This window comes from Dipodomys spectabilis, unplaced genomic scaffold (assembly GCF_019054845.1).
Source record: "Dipodomys spectabilis isolate Male_0828 unplaced genomic scaffold, ASM1905484v1 ptg000141l, whole genome shotgun sequence".
Classification (NCBI taxonomy): domain Eukaryota; kingdom Metazoa; phylum Chordata; class Mammalia; order Rodentia; family Heteromyidae; genus Dipodomys; species Dipodomys spectabilis.
The window spans coordinates 8,043,566-8,067,892 of NW_024870818.1; the positions used below are offsets into that span (position 1 = coordinate 8,043,566).

At 34.4% G+C, this 24,327-nt stretch overlaps 1 protein-coding gene across 2 annotated transcripts in view; it reads right to left on the reverse strand.

The window, feature by feature from the left end:
* Vrk2 (VRK serine/threonine kinase 2) overlaps positions 1–24,327 on the reverse strand; it is a 76,374-nt gene that overhangs the window by 37,119 nt on the left and 14,928 nt on the right. For both annotated transcript variants that reach the window (XM_042691189.1, XM_042691190.1), the window contains exons 3-7: positions 21,640–21,689; positions 20,881–20,950; positions 18,839–18,926; positions 16,926–17,031; positions 15,753–15,845 (exon numbers count right to left, since the gene is read on the reverse strand). In XM_042691189.1, the coding sequence (XP_042547123.1) occupies positions 15,753–15,845; positions 16,926–17,031; positions 18,839–18,926; positions 20,881–20,950; positions 21,640–21,689 (407 nt within the window). The remainder of the gene's footprint in view (positions 1–15,752; positions 15,846–16,925; positions 17,032–18,838; positions 18,927–20,880; positions 20,951–21,639; positions 21,690–24,327) is intronic.

Below are 24,327 nucleotides of genomic sequence, written 5' to 3' on the forward strand. Positions count from 1 at the left end.
ATTTCTTAGTTTTTTATTTTTAATTTTGCTTCTAATTTCCCTTCCCTCCAGGTGGGCATCTAGATATCATAAACCACAATATGTCTTTTTAGATCTATATTCACAAAGCTCATGAGGCTCTCCGTTTTCTTGTAACCCTTCCTTCTGAAATATTAAACTGTTATAAGCAGGGAAGGAAGATGAGAACAAACATTTTAAATAACTTACGCCTAATGTCTATGTTCCCATTAATAGGAAGTATAAAAAATAGAGAACAAACTAAGAGATAATGATTTTTAAAAATTCACAAATGAGTGAACATCATTCTGTTGTCTGTATTTAAGAAGAGAACATCAAAGCAGAATATCTGGACTTTTAAATACATCTATATCAACATGGTAATCTTTGCCAGTCAGAACTGCAGTGTTTTTTGTTTTGTTTTTTTGTCGGTCGTGGGGCTTGAACTCTGGGCCTGAGCGCTGTCCCTCAGCTCTTCAGCTCAAGGCAAGAGCTCCACCGCTTAAGCCACAGCGCCACTTCCAGTTTTCTAGTGGTTTTTTGGAGATAAGAGTCTCACAGACTTTCCTGACCAGGCTGGCTTTGAACCGCAATCCTCAGATCTCAGCCTCCTGAGTAGCTAGGATTACAGGCGTGAGCCACTGGCGCCAGGCAGAACTGAAGTCTTAAAACAGAAATTAGTGTTAAAAGTTAGACAGTAATTCCAAGGAGCTAGAAGGGGAGAGATGGTTTATTTTGTAGTTATACATATATTGAATGGACAACTGTTTTGACTAGACTTTGTGTGATATGGTGATGGAAAATAGTACTCTAGTTCCCAAACACACATTGCTATGCCCCCCTTTGCCAAGCAAAAGAAAGTAGTTTCAAAAGAAAGTACTTTACATATACATATATGTAAAATTTAGGGATTTAGACAGTGTAGCTCTCTCAGACACAATGTAAGCCTGCAGTTAACATGTAAAGTCTATTTAAAATAACTTCAGTATTCAGTTACTCATTTCTTTAAATTCTGGGTTTTTTTGTTTTGTTTTTGTCAGTCGTGGGGCTAAAACTCTGGGCTTGGGCGCTGTCCTTGTGCTTGAGCCACAGCGCCACTTCCAAAATTCTGGGTTTTAAGGTAATCCAAGTAGTAGGTAGTTAGATCTTAAAAATATAAAAAGCACAGAATTTTTTCTCTTTTTTTGGAGAACGTAACTTACTGGACTGTCTGAAAATCTATTTCAATTTTTTTTCTCTCTTCCTCACTCACAGTTTCTCAATGTGGACTCAGAAGTAATTGATTTGTCTCAAATAACTAGACACTTCAGGATAAGACACTTGCTTTTGCTATGTCTGATGCATTTTTGTTTTAATTTCACAAACCTTAGTTCATTTTGCAAAGTAATTATTTGGAAATGTACATATGGATAACAAAAACTAAAGAATCAAATTTTAATAAATAGATCCAATTGCCATTAAAAAGAAGCTTTTTTGTAGTCTTTAGAAGAAGCTTTTCATAGTCTCACTACCTCAAAACATAAGACCCAGCTTTTAAGGAGTGATGCTATGTACACGTGGTATATTAATGCTTGATATTCTTTGACCTAAGACATACTAACTGAAATCTGACCATTTTTCTGTATTTTATTGACTTGGAAACTGAAATTTAAGGAGGTCAGTTGAAAATTAATTTCCATACTATAAAGTCAGGATTATATGATAGTTCTAACTTTAAAAGCTTCATAGTCAATTTCAAGAAAAGTTAAATTGATTAATGAGACTCTAGTGAAGATTACACAAAAATAGGGGAAAAAATGGCAGGAGTTGTTTCCGGTACTGGGGTTGAGCTAGAGAAAGTACTAGAAAAGCGTAGGGGATGATGGTCAATGTGATTGTGCCATTTGTGTTTCCTACATAGTACTTACTCCTATCTTCTACATAGATGACAGTCTTGCACAGTGCAACTCCTAGGTCCTTAATAAATGCCTGTATTTTAGAATTGGTAAGAGATGTAGAAAACCTTACATCTCAAAGGAATTGGGAAAGGATCTACAATTTCAAGTTTTCTTGAATAAATACTCTAAGAAAAAGAAGGTTAGGGAACTACAGTTTAGAAGAAAACTTAAAACATTAGTTGAACTCAAGGGAACCTTAAGACTGTGTTAGTCATCACTGTGATTCAGGTCTTTGGGTTTATGAGGTTGTTCAAAATTGGTAGGATACTGCAAAGTTTAAATTCAATATAAAGACAAGAAGATAATAATACAATGAAGAAGACATATAGGAACCACATTTTAATCAATGAATATTTCAAATCTAAAAATGACTTAAAATATGCATGGGTACAGCCTTAAGGGACATGTATTATATGGAAGAAACTTCTAAAGTATCAACACTATCAAACCAGAAATGTTCTTTATAGTCTTAATAGAGAGTTACAGGAAAAATTCAAATCATGAAAGAGACTATTTAAAGACTCATTTAGCAAAATGAAAAACATTATGTCCCTGTTTGGATTTTTATTTACTAGTTTAACATATGGTTTTATACATAATTATATATATATATACATATTTATGTATATATATACATGCATTCTATGTAGTATGTGCATATATGATATGTATATAGAGAGAGATTTTATGAGGACTGAATTATAATATATATGAATCTTTTTAGAAATATATATTATGAGGCAGTGACTCACAATTAGGCTTGACTATTTTTGGTGAGGCCTGATATAAGAAAAAGCAACATCAATATTGACTACTTTGATTCATATTAAATCAAACTAAAAGTTCTACTAAGATAACTTGGTAGTCAGTCTAGAATTTTGCTAGAATGATTGGAAGGAAGGAGAGGGAAAATGCCTGGGAAATGTCAAACTAGAAAAGAGAAAAAAAAGCTTCTGAAAGTAATATCTGTAAAGGTTCTACTAGAAGAAAATATAAACTGGGAAAAGTGCTTTTCAGGAATTATTTCCTTAGATTTATACAGCTATATCCAGCTAGCGGGCATTGCTCTCATTGTAGGAGATAAGCAACTTGCCCAAGTCACATAGCTAGTAAAGAGCATAAGCACAATTCCAATCTAAGCAGTAGGACTCAAGTTCCACATTCATATGCATTCACTCATTCATTCTTTCTCCATCATATAATAAAGAATTGGGGTATGCTAAAGTAAAAACCAAGCTCAAAACAATACAATCTACAGTAGGAGTTATAGTTTAGGTCTTAGTTTTTGCATCTTTTAAAAGTAAGTAATTTCGAGAGGACTGAAAACAAAATGAATCAGGGAAGGTGGGAGGGAAGGAAGGAAGGATGGGGGAAAAGGAAAAAAGGAAGGGAAGGGAAGGAGATGAAGGAAGACCTCAAAGTAGCTCATAAACCTCATAGAAGCCTAAAATATTCACCAGCTAGCTCTTTACAGAAAAATTTTGTGAACCTCTCACCTACAGTGAAATTGGGATTTAGTTGACTTTTTTATTGCACCCTTTTCCCAATGAGAAAAAAATAACATGTAGTTAATAATTTTCACCTTAAGTATCCCTGGTTTTAGACAAGCTTGTCATGGGACCTCAAGATTTATACCAGGACTGGGTAGGGGGGCATTATTGGCATTGTAATAAGGCTAGCCATAGGAATATTTAAAAAGCTAGCTCCTTAATGCATTTTAAATAATCTTTACAGATTTGTTTCCAAATTCGGTAATCTTTTCCTTTCCCCATGGGTATAAGACACAACCCTACCTAATTCTCTGCCTTTTAATCCTAGAGATCTGTAGACTTTTTTAACTGTATTTTTTTTGTCTTTTTTTTTTCTATTGGGGATCTAACCCAGGACATGTACTTGCTAGGCAAGTTTTGCCACTGAGCTACATCCCAGCCCATGCACTTTATTAACTGTCATACTACCACATCATAACACCTATTAATTTTTTATTTCTATGAAGTACAGAAGGAAATGTTCTTTTTTACTTTCTAATTCTGTAGCCATTGAGGCGCAGTCCCACCAAGACAGACCCGCCTTTCATTTGTAAGGAATGCAACAGGATGCAAAGGCCTAGCAGCAGATCCCTAGGACATGCCACATAATGTACAAGCGATAGCCACACTACTTTCTGGATAGTTTTCAACAGTGTCTAATCATGAGAGGATAGAGTATATGTCTTGCCATCTCTACTCTATTGGTGTCTTTCCTGGTGGGTAATATGCTGTGAAGTCCTTAATAAGTTGGTTGGGAGAGTTATATCTGTAGCAGAGTTTGGGGTCCTCCTTGCTCAATTCTGCTTCTTGCTCTGCCACAGTGTCAGTGCTACTACTCAACCCTGATTACGACCCTTTCATTGTTCATAGACATTACCCTCCAACAAAGCTCTTGTACATCTGATTCTGTCTCAGCATTTACCTCCCTGAGAACCTCATTGGTAAAGCAGGTCAATAAATCATAGCTCCAATAAATGAAATGAAGCAACACACACACACACACACACACACACACACACACACACACACACACACACACACACACACACACACACACACAATCTTGTCAACATACTAAACAAGCCCAGCTAAAAACTCCACTTTCTCCTTTGGACCCACACGTTTTCTCATTCACCAGTTCTATATTCACTTAACATTTTATTTCTTGTCTCTGCTAGCTTGTGCTTATAAGCTCTTCCATTTCACATATAACTGAGGTGCTTTTTTCTACATCTATCATACTTTTTGAATTCACTCCCATGCTTTTTTATTTCATCACTCATACTTGAAACTCATTCTGGAACACAGCTTTACTTAAAATGTAGCTTTCTTTCCCTCTTTCTTTTTCCTTTTTTGGTGCCAATCCTGGGCTTGAACTCAGGGCCTGGGCATTGTCCTTGAATTCTTTTCCTCAAGACTAGACCTCTACCACTAGGGTCATCGCTCTTCTTCCAGTTTCACAGCCTTTCCTCCCTGGGTTGGTTTGGAACCATGATCCTCACATCACAGCCTCTTGAGTAGCTAGCATTATAGCTATAAGCCACGTGTGCCCAATTGGAATGCAGCTTTCTAAAAACACAAGGCAATCTGATAGCTTGCACTTGTATTCACATGGATTTACTATTTTAACAATGCATAACATTAGATAGCTTATGTTTTACTTATGCCTTGGCTCCACATTTAAAGGCTGGGGGCTTCTTAGAAGGACTGAGGCAAGATAATGCAGATGTATTTCTGTATCCATGACAGCCCCTATTATAAGGCCTTCTGAAAGATTTAAATAAGTATTTACTTGACGATGGTAATAACTGGAGAAGGTAAAGTAAATCATTTTCTGTATCTATCAGGGTACCAAGCACATTTTGGGACTCATACACTTTTTGAAAAAAGAAAGAAAAAGAAATGCACATTTATTAAATTCTTGTCATGGTGACATAAGTGTTGTCCACTAGTCAAATCACCAAACCTTTATAACCTCTAAAAGAACCTTCTTTTAAAGGATGAGGTCTTTTGAGGATGACGAAATAGGATGAGTAAGGTTACAGAGAAACTTCTGGTAGGTAGCCAAACTGGGATTTGAACTTGAATTAACATGAACAAAATGCTGAGGTTTTTCCATGCACCTCAACAGAGGAAAGGGAAAAGACAGTAAGCATATCTGCAGGTCTTGTGCTCAGACTAAAAACATAGCAGCCTATAAAGTTTTCCAGCAAGAAGTCACTATATCCAGTAACATTTAACTTGGGCTTGAAAAAATTGAATATTCCAGAGATAGAAACAAAGAAAACAGAATTTGGGTAGGTGTGTGCTAGTAACAAAGAGGTTAGTAGAAACACAAACCAGGAAAAAAATACTTGCATTCAGTTACATAGAATTTTGGAAACTATGAAGAAGTTGGAGCACAGTTTTTCTAAGTTAAGAGCACCAGAGAGGAGCTAGGAAGGTGGTTCAGTGGTAGAGCGCTTGCCTTGCATGCTCAAGGCCCTGGGTTCGATTCCTCAGCACCACATAAGCAAACAGGAAAAAGCCGGAAGTGGCGCTGTGGCTCAAGTGGTAGAACGCTAGCCTTGAGCTGAAGAGCTGAGGGACAGCGCCCAGGCCCAGAGTTCAGGCCTCACGACCGGACCCAAAAAAAAAAAAAAAAGAGCACCAGAGAGATAGAGAGGTAACTATGAAGACAATGTGAGTGGCTGGACAAATAAAGATGAAGAGGAGAAAAAAGGGAAGAGGAAGAGGATAAAAGATATCTGGAAAGAAATGAGATCACATTTGTATCAAAAGCAAACTAGCTGATTGCCAACAAATACTCTAATCTACCTCCTAGTTCAGGCAACATTGTAGAATTAGTGGTAGTAGCACTGATGAAAAATACAAGCTCTCCTTTCTATCAAAGGCTTCATGCTTTTCAAGCAACCAGTAATTCTGAATACTGATTAGTCAGACTGACACAAAAGGAAATAAAACTTTCAGTGCTGAGGATCTAATGATGCGTAGTTGCAGACTTGAACTTTGGAACTAGACTCTTTGGGCTTGAGATCTGGCTCTACTTTTTTTAAATAAGTTTTTATTGTGAAAATACTGTACAGAGGGGTTGTGGTTACATGAGCAAGGTAATAAATACATTTCTTACCATGGTTCTTAGCCAAGTTACAATATACTTCTTTGTGTCATCTAAAAGGAATGTCAGTACCATCATCAAAGTGGTATTGTAAGGATAAAGTGATTTAAACATAAGATCCTTAGGTCAATATCCAGCAATACAGAAAGAGTACCATCAATAGCTAGAAAATAACACCTAACCAGAATCTATGTCATGTTTCTAAGTCTAAAGAATTCTTGTGGGGCAAAGTAAGATCAAGCATTCTTTTGTTATCAGCATAACAATCATAAAAATATTTCATAGCTATTACTTCTGGGGGTGTTTACATTTTCTCTCCTCAGTTCTGGTGGCTTCAAGCATTCCTTGGCTTTGTAGGTATTTTCCATATTTGTTTTTTGTCCACATCATCTTCCCTCTTTGCATGTGTTTTTCCCTTCATTGTAAGGACTCCATACATATCAGATTAGGGTCCTCCCTAATGAATTCCTATTAGTTTGGTGATCTGCAAAGACCTTATTTCTAAGTAAGGTCACAGTCACTGGTTCTAGGAATGTTGACACAATTCAATCCCCAGCATTTCCCACTGTTTCTCTTGGTGAACACCCTGTCAGGATTCTTTGTATAAGAAAATATTCCTAATTGCCAGTATGTCAAATAGTAAAGGTCTTAACATAATGGTGAGATTTATCCTTTTAGGAATTTAAGAAATGTACAAGTGATATAGTTTCTCTAACTTTCTTTACTATAACCAGCTATACATAGGTGGCTAAACTTGTGACTTCTGAAAGTGACTAATTAATACATTCATTTATGCATTAGTACATTCAATTCTTCATTCATTTTTCACTTTTTTATTGAATGTTTCTTCTCTTCTCTATTCTGTCCCTCTCTTCTCCCCCCACTCTGTGTATGTTCTGTGCTTGTGATAAAACATAGTTCCTAGTTTTCCTATTCACATCATCAGACTAAAAATGTACTTATAACCCAAAGCAATCATGCTCACATGGTTTGAGATGAGTTTTTAAAGTCAGATTTGTAGCTAACCACCAGTTCCACATGGTGGGTCAGAGGCTAGGAGAGATAAAAGAGATCACTCAGGCATTCTTGATTTATAGAAGGAAACACTGCAGTACAGGTAAGTCTACTGAATTAATTGTAAAAAAAAAAAAAAAAAGGAAAAGAGATAAAGTATGAATAGAATTCCCATTGTTTTATGAATTGTAGAACTGGAGAAAATAAAACTGTACCTGATCATAAGAAATGATTGCTTATTTTGTGATAACAGCAATGATTATATGGTAAATTGTCCTTAGTTTTTGAAGATGCATACTTAAGTATTTAAATATTTAGGTTAAAAATGTGACCATACCCAAAGTTCACTTTAAAAGACTTCAGCCAAAAGATAAAAATTTTCTATATTTTTATTAGCATCAGTTAACTGTTATTGCAATCAGACTTAATCCTTCTATCACTCTCCCTCATCAAGTTTTTAAAATGTCAATTCTTAAACCAAAATGCATATGGAGCTTCTAATATTCGGTATGTTTAAATTTTTTCAACAGTTTAAAAAATGTATCTTCCTACAGGCAATATTATATATTTAACACATTTGTTACCAATGGGCAATAAGTTTCTTAAAATATTAATTTTAAAGATGGACTTTACCGTTTCTAACATATTTACTGTGCTGTTCTCTTCAATATTTTCCATAGGTCACTTTCATTCAACAATAATAATTCTAATAGTCCATATTCAGATAGTAGTTCCATAACATTTTGAAGTACGAATTTTTAAATACAGTGACAATCTGATTTTGAAAATATACTATACTATCATGTTAAGAATAAACTCAAAACAGGAACATTGATATGCTAACCACATATTTGATTACTTAATTTTAAAATATTAAACATATTTTCTATGTACTTCAGCTTTTTTTAAAGATTAGTTCTACAAGCTATTTTGGAATTCTTGCTGTATGATTTGCCAAATGAAAGTAAAGTCAGCTCCAAATTTTATTTTTATCTAACTATCCGTAAGGTGTTAATACTAAGTACATAGCAAGTTATTAAAGCTCAAAAACAACTTATTCATGTGACAAATAGCTATTATACTGAGGCAAAGGAAATTTCAGTGCAAGGGAATATGTAGAGACATTTTAAATTTTGCACATGCTCAACAAAAAATGTTACTACTAAATGGTAACTGTATTATGTGCACATAACATGTAAAATGTGCAAACACACTTTCACATTCCATCTTATAAGTAACCATGATTGATAAATAGATTGTGTTAGAATTCCCTCTAGCAAACACTGAACAAGCAATTTTAATGAGGGTTATGACTCTACCCTTTGGAAATTCTAGGGACTCTGAGAGTATTTTGCTACCAGAAAAAGGTCAGGAGCTACAATTTCTTTTTCCAGATCATTAACATTTTCACTAAATCTAAATTTTATAACTTTCTTAGTTTTGCTACAAAAGGTAAGATACTTCGAAAACCTTAGAAGAAACACTACTTTGTATAATCAGCACTTAGTACGTGGAACATGTTTAGAAGATCGCAGAATTTTAGAGGTAGAAGGAACCTTTGAGACACTTTCAGTCTTCTGCTTTATAGACTTGAAAGCCCAAGTCCATGCTAAGAGATTTGCTGAAGATTGTGATTCTACTCAAAGACAGAGTGGGACTAGAACCCAGTCTCCTGACAGCAATCAAGAGGTGACAAGTGTTTTAAAAAACTGTAGGTTTCCAAAGGTTACCCTTAACACTTAGCAGTTAAGATGCAGAACTGTTCTCCAGAAGGGTCATCTTTGCTGACTTAACAGGCAGCTAGAAAGACAGAAACACATGGAATATGAATGGCAAAGGACTTTACAGTCAATGTACTGCCCCACGTAGTAAGGCACTAGGCACTGACCCCATTAAAAACTGGCCTCACATCTCAGGTAGTCAAGACAGTATTTCTTGAAGAGTTATGTGAAATAATATGAACACGGTGAGAAATGTAAAAGAAAGAGATGAATACCTACCTATAAACCTGAAGGAATTATTCCAGTTCAGAATGTAGTGTGATGTAAGAAAAGTGAAATCCTAGGGTTCATGGGTTTAGACACACAGTAGGAGCTAAAGGGAATCAGAAAAAGGAGAAGAGCATAATACAAAATCAACAAGGAAAGTGGAGCGCCGGTGGCTCACGCCTGTAATCCTAGCTACTCAAGGAGGCTGAGATCTGAGAATCATGGTTCGAAGCCAATCCAGGCAGTCCATGAGACTCTATCTCCACTAAACCACTAGAAAACCAGAAGTGGTGCTGTGGCTCAAGTGGTAGCACGCTTGCCTTGAGCCGAAGAGCGCAGAGACAATGGCAAGGCCCAGAGTTCAAGCCCCACGACCGACCAAAAAAAAAAAAAATCATCAAGGAAGGTGTTATATAAGAGCAAGGAAGTACCCTGGTACATGAAAAAGGACTATGCTTCTGACTTCAAAGGGAAGCATTAAGGAGAACTCCTATACACTGAAGAAGTAAAAGGTTTGATGCTAGTCAAATTGTCTCAACTTCCTAACTGTAACACTGGGATACAGATCCAAATGGTGTGGCTCAAAACCATCACTCTGCGTCACTTCTGCGAATGCCAGTATAAGTGTGCAAGTAATGAAATCAGAAAGATATAAGTCCAACTTCCTAGGCATCAATTTGACAATATTTTATTATATGTGTCAAAGCACATAGTCCAAGAAGATAATTTAACCATTAATCTGGAAAGCACAGATTGAAAAACATATTTTATTAAAGAATATATAATTTTTACATAGTAAATGTTGAAAAAACAGTATGAATTTATTCTTATTGACAATTATCTTTTCTCAAAGTTTGTTTCTTAATATGATTTAAATTAAAATTTTTAATGTAATGAGCTTTTAACCAAATCGGAACAAAGGACAAATGTTCCTCTACGGAAGTTTTTTATTTTTTAGTGGTTTGTCTAATCTTTAATATTCTTGATAAAAGGGAGATGACAGAAGAATAGGAAATCACAGAGCAAAGAATAATAAGGCAGCGAATACCAAAAGAGGAAGTGTAAAACTAAGTTTTTCAATATATACAAGCATGCTATTTTTTAAAAAAGTTTTAGACATGTAAAGGATTGCTGTACTTATAGTCAGTTATTGAACTATATATCAAGAAACAAGCTTCATTTGATCAACAGATGACTTTAATTTTTGGCCAAAGAACAGGAGGGTAAGTATCTAATATATTTAATTATATCTAAGAAGAAAATAAGATTGGGAATAGATGGATGAAGAATTTTCAAATCATGTGTGTTGTAAAAAAGTAAATTAGTAACTAAAACATATGTAGCAATGGTTAAACAAAAGTAAATTAAGTTCATTAATAGTGAATAAGCACAACAACTCAACCAATTTTATCTAATTGACTTTTATCAAATATCTACCTTAAAACAAACAGCAGGATATATATAATTTTCAAAGGCTCCTCAAACATTCAGCAAGTTAGCCTGTGTCAGAAAATTATTTTTAATAAGCTTAAAAATAGTTTAGTTCTATTACTGAATTAAGCATCAATAACGATACTGGACTCCAGTGCTCACGCTTGTATCCTAGCTATTCATGAAGTTGAAATAGGACTGAAGTTCAAATCTGCTTCAACCAGAGAAATCTAAGATACTCATGTCCATTTAATCAGCAAACAGCAGAAGTGGAGATGTGGTTCAAGTAGTAGAGTACCAACTTTAAGTGAAAAAATTAAGAGTGAGAGGGTCTGAGTTTAAGTCTCACTGTCAACACACACACACACACACAAACACACACACAAATCAATGATAAAGATCTGAAACTTTAAAAATATTTGGACTAAAAAACATAATCCCAAATAATGAAAGGCAAGAAAATAAATCAAAGGGGAAATAAGAAAACATTTTAAAGTTATGCAAAATAAAAGCAAAACTAAATATGAAAAAGAAAACAAGTGATTCATCTTGGCACCTCATAAAAGACTCCATAGTGTTAAGATTGAAATTTCCAAATAAATCTACAATTAACACACCCCTAATCAAAATAGAAACTGACAATTTGGATCTAAAATATTACATAGGAGCATACAACCAAAACAGTTTGAATAAATGAACATAATGAGAAGAATTATACTACCTAATTTCAAAACTATAAAACCATAGTAGTCAAGATAATGTGATACTATACTTCATCATGATTAAATATATCCATTTTTAGAGGACATGGATAAGACACTGAAAAGATAGATTACAGATGAAGAAATTATGTGCAAAATAAGTATCAGACAAAGGACTCCTATTCCCCAAATATGAAGATCTCCTACAACACATTCAGAAAATAAACCCATGTAAAAAATGTACATATTTGCAAAAGAAAATGAGAGTGGCAAAACAGTGCATGAAATTTGTTCAACATTAGCCATTATAGATGATTGCTGCAAATTTAAACTACTACATATAAGTAACATCTATTAAAATGGATAAAATTTAGAAAACTACTAAAAACAAAATATGGAGCAAATAGAATTACTACCCAATGCTGATGGGAATATATAATATTATGATCATTCCAGAAAATAGTTTGTCAGTTTCTAAGTAAAGTTCAATTATATGACCTAGAAATTCCACTCAATGATTTACCCAAAAGAAAAAGAAATAAAAACATAAACTTACCCCAAAGTCGTGATTTTATTCATAATTGTCAAAAACAGACAACAACCTAAATGCCTTACATTAGATGATTAACTGGCAACACAACACTACTACCTATCAATAACAAAGAATGAACTACTAATAAACTGTAAGAATAAATTTCAAAGGCACTGTGCTAAGTGAATAAGTCTTACATAGATGAGTTCATACCTTATGATTCTAGTTACACAATACAAAGATACAGAGACCCAGTTGCTCCAGGATTTACAGGGAAGGATGGCAAGACAAAGGGACTGACTATAGAGTGAGCTTTGGGGAGAATGAAGAAAATGTTCTATAACTTGATGGTAATGGTTATAAGATATAATATATATATATATATATACATGTATACACACACACACACACACACACACATATGTGTGTGTGTGTCAAAATATATCAAACTATATTTTGAAGACTGAATTTTACTGTTTATAAATTGTAACTCAAATCATCCCTGTCTTAAGTATGCAAACTTTTAAAGGCTTTTAATACATCTTGCCAAATTGTCTGTCCATTAACTTAACATATTCTCCTATTTCTATTTAATTTACCTCCTAATGGCATTCTTTTATCAGTGTCAGTATTATCAGATTATTATTTCTGATTCTCCAATTTGCCAGATCTTTAAAAAACACTATATTCTGGGTGGTTTTGGGAGTTTTGTTTGTTTGGTGTTAGTCTTGGGGTTTGAACTCAGGACCTGGGCACTGTCCCTGAGCATTTTTGATCTTCTCTCCTTCCAGCTTTTTTAAAAAATTCAATATAAGAATTTAATGGACTTTTCTACCTAGGACACTTTTGAACTATGATCCTCAGATCTTGGGCCTCCTGAGTAGCTAGGATTACAGGTGTGAGTCACTGGCACCCATCTTTTTTGATCTTCCTATCATTTTGTTTTTAGCAAAGGTGATCATTTATCATGTTTCTAGAACAATCTTTTTTCTTCTAAGTTTTGATTACTGCTTTATACAAGTATCAGCTGTTTTTCTTAATTTTTTAGTACTCCCTACATATTTTTAAATACTTGTTATAAATGTTATTTCCAGTCTATTTTCTTTTTGTTTGAGTAGCTAGCTATTATAAAATATTAATCTACCAATACTTCATTTAGATTTTTTCTTATACTTTAATTTGTAAACTTTTTACTCACATAAATATCAGCCAATAATTCAATATTTTTCTAATTTTTATGTACTCAAATGTTTTAACTTTTTAAACCTGTGTTGATGCCAATGGCCAATGGTTACATGTAGCTATTTAGATTAAAAAATATTTACAATTAAGTTAAATTCATATTAGTCACAGTCGTATTAACCACATTTTTATAATAGGATAACCTTTAAGTTCAATTTCAAGTGAGTTAAGCAAAACTGAGGGGAAAGTTCCATGAGACCTAGTATACTACTAGTCCAACCTCACCGGAGCAAGATATCTCAAGTCAACACTTGACATTTAACGTTCAGCTCTTGCTGTACTCTATGGGTCTCAACAAAGAAGTCATGCCAGGCATCCACTTTAGTACTATTCATTAGTTTCACTGCTCTAAAAAACGCCTGGGCTCTGCCAAGTCATCCTTCCTTCTCTATAACCCATGATACTCAGCCATGTTTCATGATCACCATAGAATTTTTTTTACTATTTCTATAATTTTATCTTTCCCAGAATGTCACATAATTGAGTCATACAGTACAAATTTTTTTTTTTTATCAGATTGACTTTTCATGGATCAATATGCATTGTCTTCCTAGAAAGTTTCTTTGTAGCACTGATTAGTATTCCAGTGTCTGGATATATCTCCAGCTTTACAGAAGGACATCTTGGTTGCTTCCACATATTGTTAAATATAAATAAAACTACTATAACCATCTGTATGTGGGGGTTTTGTGTAGATGTGTTTATAACTCATTTAGGTAAACATGAAAGATGCATAATCATTGGATGACATGCTGAGTCTTAACCTCCTTAAAATTCACAGAAATTTTTTACACATGGTGGTACCTTGCCAATAATCTCAGCTACCCAAGATCCAGAGCTGGGAACGTTATGGTTTAAGGCCAATTCAGGTACAAGTTTGCAGGAACCTATCTCTAAAAATTAAGCAAGGCGGAAGTATGGCTTAAGTGGTAGAGCAAAAAAAGCTTTGCAAAAGTAGAAAGTCTGAGTGGAAACCCCTACTACCACAAAAAAATCAATAAATAAAGCAAACAAACAAATACAAAAAAAAAGGAAAACAAGCAGGGAGTAGTATAAACACCTGTAATCTCAACTATGCAAGATCTCAGCTGGGAGCTGGTGGCTCACGCCTTTAATCCTAGCTACTCAGGAGGCTGAGATCTGAGGATCACAGTTCAAAGGCAGCCCAGGCAGACTCATATCCAATTAATCAAAAACCAAAGTGGTAGCCTGGGGACTGGTGGCTCACCCATGGTCACGCCTATAATTCTAGCTACTCAGGAGGCTGAGATCTGAGGATCATGGTTCAAAGCCAGCCTGGGCTGGAAAGTCCGTGAAACTCTTATCTCCAATAAACCACCAGAAAACCGGAAGTGGTGCTGTGACTCAAGTGGTAGAGCATTAGCCTTGAGCTGAAGAGCACAGGGACAGCACCCAGGTCCAGAGTTCAAGCTCCATGACCAACAACAACAACAACAAAAACAACTAAAGTGGTGGTTGTGGCTCGGGCTCAGGGACAGTGCCCAGACCCTAGTTCAAGTCCCACCAGTGACAAGAAAAAAAAAAAAAAGGATCTCAGTTTAAGGCTGTCTCCAGACCAAAAAACCTTAAGATCCCATCTCAAAAGTAAACCAAAATAAGCAGGTTGGAGACAAGACTCAAGTGGCAGAACACTTCTATAACAGGTACAAGGTTTAATCCCCGGTTCGGTTCTACAAAGTAAACAACAACAACAAAAACCCTCCCATTTTGCATTCCCACTACTAATGAGTGAGAGAGCCAGTTAAGCCACACACTTCTATGGTACTCAGCCATGTTTCAAGTTCTTACAGCCACGTGTCAAGTGTCACTACACTGGACAACCACATTCCCATCATTCTACTCGACAAGCTCTCTGTATGAAACTTAGCTGGCTATACAGTAGAAGCAGAGCTGATGTGACAACTTTGCTGTTTATTTCTTCCACAGACATTCATAACTTCTCAGTGGATTTTGACAGTTCTTTATCTGCATTTGCTCAGAAATTCAGATTCCTGTTCAGCCACTTCTTACATATGTACCCATTAACAAATGACTTAACCCCTCCGACTCTGTTTCCTCATCCTAATTACTCATTAGTTTGGTGCAAGGATTAAATTAAATAAGCAAGGTAAAATAAATTAAAACATTCATCATGTTAAGCCCTCATTTGTAAACTCCTCTGGGTTACTAGTTTGTTTTACAATGTTTCAATATAGTACTTTGAAGACTCTTACTGAAAGCAAAAGTTTAATACCGTATTTACCCGATCTGGATTTTCATAACCCAAAAGTAGATTTGCTGCTTTTATGTCACCATGAACATACTCGTTTTCATGTATATATTCCAATATGTCCAGCTGTGAAAAGAAAATAATGTAAGTTATACTTCTGTTTAGAATTTACAATCAATTTAAACATATTTAATATAGAATCACATTGGGTTGTTTTCATATTAACACTACAAAAAGACATGCTTCAAAATTACTGGTTAATTATTCCAAAATGTCATCATTTCTGGTTGATCATCTTAGAAAAAAAGTTAAATAAAATGACCCACAAATATCAAGTGTTTTACTGAACCTCTGATTGAAGGAAATCAAGATTCAATGATGCTTATGCTTATGTTCCTGGCAACCCAGTGGTCAAACCACACTGCATAAAGAAGAAAAAGACACAACAAAAATGAGAGATACACAGCAAACTAGCCATGAAACCTGCTGAGAATTTCTTTATCGGAGACCTCAAAACAAAACACCAAGTATGTTTCTTCTGTAAAGTAGTGGAAAACTCATAAGTTTCACCGTTAAATTCTTTTGGCCTTGCAACCCTAGTGCTCAAGAAACCTTTCCTGGCAAGGTAGATGAATGAATACGAAAATCAATGAGCTCTATTTGCCACATCACAACCTGTCAGGAGTAGTTTTACCTTACTTCAAAAGGTATAAACTGAGAGGTAAGAAAACCAAATACAGAAAGGATAATGCAAATATTTGGTATATAAATAAAAGTATGCAAGGGTGCTATTATGCTTTCATTGCTTTTTATTTAGAAAAAATGTACTTATTCATTGTCCCAACTAATTATTGGTATCATCCTCAGATCATACTAAAACCTTTGCAGCCAAATCATCATATGTTTGTTATGGAAAATAATAATACTTGACCATAATTTGCATTGTTATAAGTATAACTAACAAAGAAAGGGTATTCTTGTAGCTATGCAAGCATGTTCAAATATGTGAAACAAATCAGACTATAAAAACAAAGTCTAAATGAATCTGCAGCCTCCAACAAAGCATACTTGGACTTTGACATAGCCCACTGTTATCACAGCACCAAAACAGCAATAATCCTTCAATTTCTGAGAATAAAGACTTGTACATTTTGACAAGTAAATAATCTGAAAACAGAGTATGTAAAATAATTCATGCCTTCTTACCATCCGAATACCAAGTTGAAGGACAGTTTCCTTTTTGAAAGGTCCATTTTGGTCTGAGATCTTCTGTAAATCTATTCCTAGTCTTTCCATTACCATAAATCTATAACTACAAGAAAGAGAAATAAAATAAAAATATTTCTGAAATAATAATGCTTGAAATTAATGAATCTGAGAAAAGGAAAAATATCTCTAACCTAACAACTAAACACAATATAGGTTAAACCTTTAGTACTAAACCTACATTAATTATCAAGCTATCCTTTTATTAAAAAAAAACTGCTGCTCAATATTTACTTTGCAGTTAGTTTTCTAGGAGAAGGGAATACTATACTGAACTATTCACACTGTTTTAAACAATGAAGAGAATAATCTTTAAAATAAGGGCGCCCTTAATTTTAACTTATTTTAACTCCATCATATTTTTTGCTCTATAGCCTGAAGAATTTGTCCACATAGAAAATGTAATTTATATTTGTTAATCTTATAAAATCATACCTATTTGCTATACATGTTTATAAACACATGTCTCCTTTTGGTAATACTGGGATTTGAAGTCAGGGCCTCATGCTTACTAAGCAAGCAGTCTACCACTTGAGCCACAGTGGCAGTAATCAGTAATTTTGGGGGGTAGCATTTCAGGTTTTTGCTCTGGACAAGCACTGGACTGTAATTCTCCTACCTATGCCTCTTCTATAGCTGGGTTAGCAGACATACACCACCACATTCACATCCTTTTCAAAGTATACTTCTTCCTTTTCTGTTTAGCACTCTGCATTCATTCTTTACTTCCCTTCATTTACATACTGACATAATCCTCCATTCTGTATCTATATTATGCACATATACACAAGCTTTTGGGTTTTTGCTTTACCAAAATGTGATCTCATGTGCACTTTCCCAATCCTATGTGCTCAACAGTGTCTCGTAGTACAGTTCTAGCTGGTTCTTTAACAGGCTGCACATGATATGACATGAATGTACCACAGTTCACTAAGTATGCAGTCCCCCTATTGAAAGCCCTTCACTTTGTTTCCAGTCATTGTTTTTCCTTTCCTTTTTTATGTATTGCATTTGAAGATGATTTGAACAAGCTATGGATATCTATCTGTAAAATATAAATTCATCTATCTTAAAAAGGCTACTCAAAGAATAAAATGCAATAAAATACATAAAAATCTTGGCACAAAATAAGTGTAGAAAAGTTTTTTTCCTTCTTTAAATCACTAGTAATGATGTGATGAGTAATCCTACCTGGTGGTTTCAAAGATATTTCTACAAATTCTTTGCTGTACCTCTCCTCAAGAGAAGAGATGAACCCCTCTTCTCGAGGAGCACATGGGGCATTATGATGTGCTTCAAGCAAAAAGAATGTAGCCAACGTGATAGTAGTTCAAAGGTTAAATCAAACCAGAACTTTTGGCCTGGATGCCTCCCTTATGATGCTGTCTTTCTCCCTTTTAATCATTTACTCTAAAGGAAGCAAGTTAGTTAACATTTCTTTATAGCATTCAAGAAGAGTATGGTAGTGTTATCATATAGACACCGAAGTAGTCATGAAGTTAGACTCAGCAGCAATCACAAGTAAATGGAAGAGCAGGTCTCAGGCTTGCCAACAGCAGCCACCTTTGTGGCTCTGCAAGCAGATCTTCCCCCAAGAGGGCACTGAGAGGTGACTACAGCCTACCCAGCAAAAAGCTGACTACAATTTTCAGGAGAGCTCCTGAGCTACAACATCCCAGACAAATCATGTGCAGACTCCTGACCCACAGGATTTTAAGTTTGTTATAAATCATGATGTTTTTGGTAACTTGTTACATGGCAACAGATATTTAATTGGTTGTATATGGAACGGGGTTTCTCTTTAATTATAATTGATTTATAGTTTCTAACATTTGATTATAATTTGCTTTTACCTTCGTCCCTTGAATTCAGTCAGACCAGATCCATAAAACACAGGAATTCCTAAATAATCAAGCTGTTTGAGTTCTATCCACTTCTTGACTGCAAAGACAAATTTAACAACAAAATGACTCATATTATTTAAAAAAGCATTTTTTTAACCTTTGCAAAGATGGTAAGACTAAGCTAACCAAAATAATTAGAATTTTCTACAAAACAAAATTTTATTCCTAATGACTTGCACTCTATCCATTATCACGGTAACACAAAATATAGACATTTTATTTATCTGTTTATTTTCAGTACAAAGGTTGAACTCGCAGCCCCATGCTCACATGGCTGGCACTCTACAACTTGAGTCACCCCTCCCTGCTTTTACTGGTTATTTTGGAAACAGAGTCTAGTAGATGTTGCCACCTAAGCTTTTAAACTATGACCTTACAGCTCTCATTTCTTGAGTGGGTTAGGATTTCAAGTATGAGGCACCAGCATCTGGTAAGAGATCTAGCACCTGGCACAAGATGCTAAGTCCAAGTCAATTATTGTTTTAAACAATATTTTTTGGTACTAGGGAGTGAATTTAGACATTCTACAACTGGAGCCATAACTCCAGATCCAAAAACTTTAATATTGAATCAATATTAACAAAACTAGGTCATAGTCATAAAATACATTTGTTCCATATTCACAAATATTTCTATTCATTCAAAAGTTATTTGTATGCTAAATTTCTTTTTTTTTGTATGCTAAATTTCTAAATATATTAACTAGCAAAGTATTCTCACTGAGACAACTTTTCTCCCTTATCTGTATTTCAAAACAGTAGTCCAAAAATTATAATTTAGGGTGAAAAATCAACTTATTCTGAAATAGCTATGCAGAAACAATTTTGATTAAACTCATTTTACAAAAAATTCATGATTAGGGTGTTTACTTGAACAATCAGGCCATTAAACTGCTTTTTCACTTCTACCATACATGTTCCATATTTAAGAAACTACTGATAAAGAAAAAAATCAGACTTAGTGGATTCTATTTATCAGTCTGATACAGATTAAGCAGTGGTTAGGTCAGTCTCAATGGCTAAGAGCTTTTACTATGAAAGCCAGTTAAGTATTTAGGCAAAACCTAACATTCTTTTCCCTAATCATGATATGCTAGCCATTGTATCTATCAACTCCCTTGATATTTAAAAATAGCCTTATTCTTCCTTGTCTAACTGGTGAAGTTTTGTTTTTGGTTTTTGTTTGAAGTATTGAGGAATGAATTCAGGATCTTCCACATGCTATGCAAGAAAGTACTCTCTTACTAGAACCATACCTGCAGTCCTTTGTTTTGCTATTTTCTTTGTGAGATAGGGTGTAACTTTGCCCAGTATGAGCTGGCCTTGAACTTGCAATATGTTTCCCAAGTAGTTGGGATTACAGGCATATACCACCATACTAGGCTAGAACTGGTAGTTCTTATATATAATGTTCAGTGCCAAGTTATTTTTCAACATTCAGATTTCTAGCACTCTTGAAAATAATAGTATTTAATCATTTCCATATACTTCATTCTATTTGCAACCATTTTTCTGTGTGCATGTCTTAATGTTTATAGATGCATACACACATATGTAAATATACATATAGAAACATACATATACATGTGTATATATGTACATATGTGTATATGTATGTAAATATATGTATGTATAATGGTGATGTTATTTCATTATATCTTTCCTATCTAAATGGTTCTTTATAAAAGAAATAATTTCACTTCTGCTATCTTTTATATTTAGAGAATTCTTAGTAGTTTAGATCAAACATCACAACATTTTATATAAAGTAGTAGAAACAACTTTTGACTTAAAATATATAACCCATTATGTATGCCATATCAAGATTTGTATACCATCTGTCTTGCTTTTCTATGTTATAGCAGTTAACTATCACTTTACAATAAAATTTCTTATGGAAAAGAATTTTCCAGGACAGAAAAGACCAAAATATTAACACTCACTTTAGCAGACACATATAAAGAAGTAGCTTACTTTGCTAATTTTACTTACTACAATCTTTTTTGGCAGCTCTCTGATAAAATTTAAGTTCTGAAAATAATGGACCATTTTCTTGATATTCCTATGAAAGAACAGAATAATCAATTTTACTCGAAAAAAAATAATCCTAAAAATAGAATCAGTATTTCAACTGTGAAAATGTGGTATACATATGCAATACATAATAGTACTTGAATCAATCTTTATAAAACACAGGCACAGATTTCCACTAAAAATCTCAGAAAACACTAAATAAACTTGAAGAATCTCATTTTTAAACAACATATTGTACTACCATACCAAGATAGTCTTACGCATGAAAGTAGTCTTATGGAAAGCACTTACCAAAAGTGCTAAGAACTATATACATAAATATACACAGTCACTGTATACCAACATGTACACACTGGAAACTGCCTTGGGGGCTTGTTCAGTCTACATGATCTCTTAAATGAATGTATACTAAATTTTATTCTTTGTACTAGGCACGGGGGATACAGTCAGAAACAGAACCCTAGGACTGCCTTTAAGGACTTCACCATCTAGAGAATGGAAGTAATATAGGAAGGAGGGCTGATTGCTAGACCAGAAACCATCATGGTAGATGGCAATAAAGAACAATGGTTCTCTGGTTTTAACATTTTAATAAGGTGAAAATATAGCATTATGTTTATTGATAAATACTTGCAAAAATTTAAGAATTATTTTGTTATAAAAACAACTCAAAAAAGTCAAATATATATGAAACACAAATTTAAGAGCAACACTTACCACTTTTATTACATATCTTGCATCTTTGTCTGGTTTATTTGGGGGGAAAGCTGCAGGGGGAAAAATTCAACAGGAAAATATAACTTCTTCCAATTCCTAAATGTCTCCTATACTCATGAGACTATACAAAGCACTTATACATATTAACTTATTGTATCTTCCCAACAACTTTATATGATAGGAGGTATTGGTAATAAGTATCCTCTTCAATTAACACAAGATACTACTAGGGTTGGAGAAGTGGAACAATATTCTCATTAGGAAAGTATCAAAACTTACATCTATCAGACATCACCCCCTAACTGCCATGCTTAACAAATCACCATATTCAAATATTCAAACATGCAAACTAAGAGACAATGATAATCGCATGGATCACAATGATAATCATAGGAAAGATATATTCTAGACATACGGTTTTAAAAGCATTAGATAATTGTAATAGCCAATGATTAAACATCCAAATAAACACAAAATAAAGCAGGTCAAAATGAGAATAAAGTGTTGTGAATCTTCTGAGACTTCAATTATTCCTATACAAAGAATTTGCATCTTAGCCCTATTGATGGTAAAGTTGAGAACCAGAGAATGGCAGTTTGAAACTAACCTGGGCAGAAAACTCTGCTAGACTCCATTTCCAAAATAAGCAGCAAAAAGTTGGCTGGAGGTATGGCTTAAGTGGTATAGCACCAGCTGAATTAAGCCAGCCAGCAAGCAAATGAGCAAACAAGCTGAATGGAAGCACTTAATTTTGACCCCAAAACCAGCAAAAAAAATATAGAGATCGTACATCAATCGTAATTTAACTTCATTTCTTTCAATTGCATTTCAGAATAATTGTAATATAACTTTCAAAAAAATACCAGGCTTTAGAAAATGCCAGGCATTGTACCAGGTATTAGTTAAAATAATGTTTTTCAATTCGTTTTTCAATTATCTTTAAGTAGTGTACAAAAGAATCCCAATTCAACATATTAATTTATGTGTACAATGCATCTTAACTAGCTACCCTCTTCAATCATTTTCCCTCCCAAAGATAATATTTTAAGGAAAGAGAAAGGAAAAAAGTTAAGACAGTATTAGATACAAATTAAGAAGAAAATAAAATTCTGCAGATACAGTTTTAAGTATGCTTTTTTTGGTCGGTAGTGGAGCTTGAACTCTGGGCCTGGGCACTGTCCCTCAGCTCTTCAGCTCAAGGCTTGTGCTCTACCACTTGAGCCACAGCGTCACTTCTGGCTTTTTCTGCTTATCTGGTGCTAAGGAATCAAACCCAGGGCCTCATGCATGCAAGACAAGCACTCTACCACTGAACCACCTTCCCAGCCTCTAAGTATCCTTATTAAAATATGTTCTCATTACTCTCAAAATTTTTCCTCGTCTTTCTTCTAAACCTTCTAATCCTCTATGTATTAAAATGTTTCACAAGTTTATTAAAGAATATAAGTAATATATTATAGTTCAGCAAACTTGTGCTCAACTTTGTTATCCATTCCCCAAAGGGTTTAACATCAGCAATGCTGCATCAGCTGCTATTAGATAATATTATGAACTCCAACTTCATAATAGTAACAAAAATTAAACTTATTAAAATCATTTAAAATTTTCTTGTCAGGCTCATGTGTATAGTTATTTCACTTTAACCCATGCAGTCATTACAAGAGACTTGCTAGAGGATTATCCAGTTTTAACTAAAGAGATCTGAAGAAAGTGTATACAGGGATAAGGTCCAGAGTTCATTAAGAGGTAAGAATATCCATCTTCCCATTCATTAGTAACCATTTCACTAATATAATGCCTAAGGCTGGAAAGAAACAGCCTCAACCTTAGCTCACTTAATAATACCTACGCTAGACAAGTAGCTTTGTTCCCTGAAGTGTCCATCCTCTTGCCTAAAAGCAGATGACTACAGAAGGAACTAAATCTTTGAGCTCAAAAGACTGTAAGCTGCTTATGAAAAAAATGGTCCGGGTGACAGTGGCTCAAGCCTGTAGTCATAGCTATTCAGAAGGCTGAGATCTGAGGTTCATGGTTCAAAGCCAGCCGGGGCAGGAAAGACTCTTGTCTCTAATTAACTAGCAGAAAACTGGAAGAGGCATTGTGGCTCAAGGGGGTAGAGCACTAACCTTGAGCTGAAGAGCTCAGGGACAGCACCCAGGCAGAGTTCAAGCCCCACATTGACAAAATTTTAAAAAAGAGAGAGAGAAAAAATGGGTATTTCAACTACATAATTTATTCTGTTAACGTTAGGAATATATCTATCCAGCCCAAAGCTTTGTTCCTTGCTTATTTCTATCAGTATGTCCCTATCACTTTATAATCTGTATTTTCTTTTCTAATCATTTCACATGAACTGTTTTAGCACGCATCTAAAACATCCCTATATTTGTTATTTGATAGCTACACACCAATCTCAGTGAACTTGTCAGAATACACTGACCAGCCTAAATCTAAACTGAACTAGAAAGCAGAGATGTTTTATATTATTCCAGATACAATGTAGATCCTCCTAACAATAGAATTATATTAATATTAGTATCTATTTACTATAGTAAGCTAAGCACAATTCCAGCTAGTGAAATTAAATGCTGATAAGTAACAATTATGATGTCTGCTTATACAATTTAGAGAAAAAAATTAGACATTCATCAGCTACTTTAAATGTACAACTGTAACCTAAAATAAAGT